Source organism: Argiope bruennichi, chromosome 10 (genome assembly GCF_947563725.1).
Source record: "Argiope bruennichi chromosome 10, qqArgBrue1.1, whole genome shotgun sequence".
Taxonomy (NCBI): domain Eukaryota; kingdom Metazoa; phylum Arthropoda; class Arachnida; order Araneae; family Araneidae; genus Argiope; species Argiope bruennichi.
The window spans coordinates 112,407,056-112,411,296 of NC_079160.1; the positions used below are offsets into that span (position 1 = coordinate 112,407,056).

General features: G+C 29.6%; 1 protein-coding gene across 1 annotated transcript; it reads right to left on the bottom strand.

Annotated features, from left to right (window-relative positions):
* Window positions 1-752: 752 nt before the first annotated feature.
* LOC129987731 (uncharacterized) lies at window positions 753-2,117 on the bottom strand. The gene has a single exon (XM_056095676.1). The coding sequence runs from the start codon at window positions 2,115-2,117 to the stop codon at window positions 753-755; it is 1,365 nt and encodes a 454-aa protein (XP_055951651.1).
* Between the last annotated feature and the right edge of the window lie 2,124 nt (window positions 2,118-4,241).

Here is a 4,241-nt window from a genome sequence, read left to right on the forward strand (position 1 = left end):
AATATAATCTGAAATGGATTTCTATATTTTCCAGTTCCATATATCGATCAATTCAAAAGGCGATCTTATTTATGCTAAAAAGTTAAATTCTAATTTACGATAATTATTTTATTAAATTTCAGTTTATAACATTAAATAAAAGTTTTTGATCCAGAAAAAGCTATAAAAGTATATATATAATGATATTTTAAACTCTAATTTCAATTTAATTAATTTCCAAGGTTTTATCTTAATTTAGCCCGTAGTAACTTCATGCTAAAATATTCTATTATTTCCTGATAAATATTAGAATCTATTGTTTCTTTCTTCGTTTCACTTTCTACAATTTAAAGTATTATCATAACAATTATAAAAATTAATTAATCAACAGTTAACTAACTAAATTTCATGCTTTAAATTTAGTAAAATCTGCAAAATAAATAAATAAAACAGACCTTAAAAAATAAGGACAATCAAAACTATGTTAAACTGAAACTTTTGATTATTAACACAAACATGAATGGTAGAAATCAAGAACACATTAATGAAAAAAATAGAAAATAATAACAATGTATCAGAAACAAAATCTATTAGACTAAATACAATTCCATTCTGCTATAATCTATAATTGAATAATCGAAAAGAAATAAAAAAGCAATTTTAAAACTCACTTTTTATTTATAAAATATATTAATTATGATTAAAAGAATGCAAAACTATATTATTTTAAAATGACAAAACTAGCAGAGATCGAGTGACAGTTGTGTAGTTTCTTAAAAAAATTCTGAATCACTGTCACATGATTCCGTTTCTTCTGAATCGGAATCCGATTCAGTACTTCCAATTTGAACTACCAGTTCGTCTACTACTTCCTCTAAAATTCCATCTTTTTCCCAATAAGAATTTTCAAGTTTTTCCACATGACGGCAATGAGCCTCCCATTCCTTGGAAGACACTCCGCCCAAAGCATTGCACAACAGATTCTGTAAGTTTTCTAAACTTAAGTCTCCTGTTATATTTCTCTCTTTGATGAGTCTTTTGACTGAAGACCAAACGTATTCAATCGCATTTAAATCGCAATGGTAGGGGGGAAGTCGCAAGACATAATGCCCATTTTCTTTTATTATGCTGTCAATTTTATATATGATTTCTTTAGGGCGATTCCTATCAATTAGCGAATACAGTTCCGCTTTCCTCATTTTCATATCGCATTCTATTCCGTTATTAATCAGCCAATCGGTCATTTCTTTCTTCGTACTGTATTTGGTAGGTGTCGGATTTGCAACTTTTGTGTGATATGGAGCATTGTCCATGCACACGACACTTTTTGGGCGCAAATTTGGAATGAGTTTTTCCAACACCCATTTCTCAAAATTTTCATAATTCATTTGGCCATGATAATCACCAGTTTTAGTTGACGCTTTGTAAATTAATTGAGCGCCAGGAATAAATCCCGTGGACGAGCCAGCATGCACAATGATCAATCGATTTTTAGAATTTACATTTATTTCGGCTCCTGAAATTGTATCACTTTGCCAGCATTTTCTAAATGTTAGATTACTGTCGACCCACGTTTCATCAATGAAAACTATCTGGCATTTACTTTTTCTGTACTGCCTCATTTTTCGCAAGTAGTTGTTTCTCCAAAACACAATATCAGGTCTTTCGATGAGAAATTTTCTTTTATTCGCGCATTTCTTCCAGCGAAAATTCATTGAATGCAAAACTTTCCTCAATGATTCCTTATTCCAATGAAAATTCAACTTCTCTCTCAATACGGGAAGTAATTTTCTTAAAGAAGGCACTTTCTTTTGCTGGACGTAAAAATCTTGAACTGTTTGACGAATAACACATTTGTCGAAGTCGTCAATTTCACAATTTCGGTCAATAGGCCTTTTACGGTGCTTTCCAGGAGTACTCAAAACTTCCGTTTTGTCCAGTGTCGAAACTTCATTTTTAATTTTCCTAATAGTGCCTTCCGACACTCCAGTCGCCTGAGCAGCTCTTTCCATGGCTTGTGGAAGAGGAACCTTCAAAGATTTTGCTGCAGCTTCTTCGGAGCAGAACTCTGCAACATTATGCACAATTTTACGTGCTTGTGATTTCAAAGTCTCTCCTTTCTTAAATCGAGAAGGCATTTTAAAGGATGTCAAAATTTACGAGACAAAAAAAAATTTAAATAATAAAATGCAGTTAATATTAACCAAAGAAAAGATTTATAAAATATAAAAGAAATAAGTTAAGCGAATATAAAGATACGTGCAACTGCGATTAAAGCGAGAAGACGAATGAGCAATAGATTTTCTGTTATCGCTTCACATTGACGCCAAGAAAAAGAATACCCCCCCAGACTTCTTTCCGATTCCACCCATTGAAAATGGATCATCCCTACCGCAACCTGTTTCTATAGCGCCCGCCGTAAACATAGACGAATGTCTAGCAGTATTCTTGTCGTGGACAGACAGTAATGTCTCCTAATTCCTCGAATGGCCTGAGCACACCCTATTACTAAATGTAAACATCTGCTTTCATCTTTCCTCTCACTCTTTTTTTGAAGAAATAAATACCTCCTGGTGCATGCGCAAAAGCGCGGCAGTTTCAAAATCCGAGATTGAACAGTAGTATAAATGATGTTATTCCTTTTAGCAAAAATATATCAGTAGTATGTAATATTGCCATAAAAATCTAAGTGCATGAACAAAAGAACATTATTTTCCATTGTTTCTTTTTTTTTTTGTTTCCTTTTGCATTTTTTTTTTTTTAGGATCTTCCATTTTCCTTTCCGGTTTTGGTTTGCACTTCTTGCTGTCACATTTTAAATCACATTAACTACTCAGTTAGCGAAAGACGTTTTTTATCTATTTCAATAGGATTAGTGTTGTTCTATGGAAAGAAGATACATTTCTACATCACTAAACATGATAATAAATGTTTATTTGTATAATTTTTGTATCTTAGTTGAGAATAAATTTTTAATATTTTTTAATAGTTGTTAGCAGTTGTAATGAAGTTGATTGTTGCTGACCGCTATAATAAACAATTTATTTCCATCTTTTATATTATTTTATTTTATCTAGAAATAGTATTTTTCAATTATGTCAATATTTGATTTTAAGTAGCTGTATTGTTGCAAAATTTTATTTTGGAAAAATCTGGGTTTGTTTTTTGTTTTTTCTTTAGCATTTTCAATTGAGTAATTACTATTGAAGTTTGAAAAAATTTATAAAACTTTTGGAATAGTTTTTACGTGTATAATCCTATATTTCTCATATTTAAAATTGTTTTTCATTTGTATCTGAAGTTAATAAATTTTTAAAGCTAGAATTTTTATTGAAACATTTTTCTCTTTATTACCTTTTTAAGACATACAAATTTATTCAAAAATAATTACCTAATTATACATAAATAAAAACTTGTTATATCCGAATGAAAATATTTTTACATTCAAAAACTATCTTATAGCATTTAAAATTTGGAGAAAAACTTTTTTTAAGGAGTGGTTCATATTTAGTACCAAAATGCTCTTTGCTACATATTATAAAATGTTTTTAACTATATCAAATTAATCATAAGCTCACCATTTAATATCAATTAAAAATTTTAAAGCCAATATAATAAATTGGGTTTAAATAAATAACAGAAAACAGAATAATGAATTAATAATAAAGTAAATTTAAGTAGTTTTTTAAATTAAGAATTATTTTTCAAATATATCAAAATATTATTCTGAATTATTCTCTAGAATGAAATATTTTATTTATTTATTGGTTCTAAGCATAAAAAAAATTGGGAAATGGAACAGATTTACTCAATATGTTTTGCACTCTTTTTTTTTGTTACAATTTTAACAGCTTCTAATAGACCTGTCTTGTTGATGCGTCAAAAATAATCTATATCTATACTTATATATAAAGCTGTGTGTGTGTTGGCGCCCTACAGAAAAGACCATTTGACCTACAGCTACCAAATTTGGTACGTGTATACTTTGGAGGTCGGGAATGTGCACCTGGGGTCCCTTTTTTTTAAATTTTTAATTAGAATTTTAATAATTAATTAAAAACTAAATTTCCCGCCAAAAAAATCTTCATTTTCCGCACCGCCAAATGAGTAAGGGTTCAGTTTTTTTCCGCAACAGTAATGAGGCTAGGCTTAAGATTTTTCGGCTGATTATTTCAAACGATTCTGTTTATTTTCTTAATGTTTGATGCATTTAAAATTAAACATTGTTAATTGATCGATCTTTCAGATTCATTCTGAAGTAC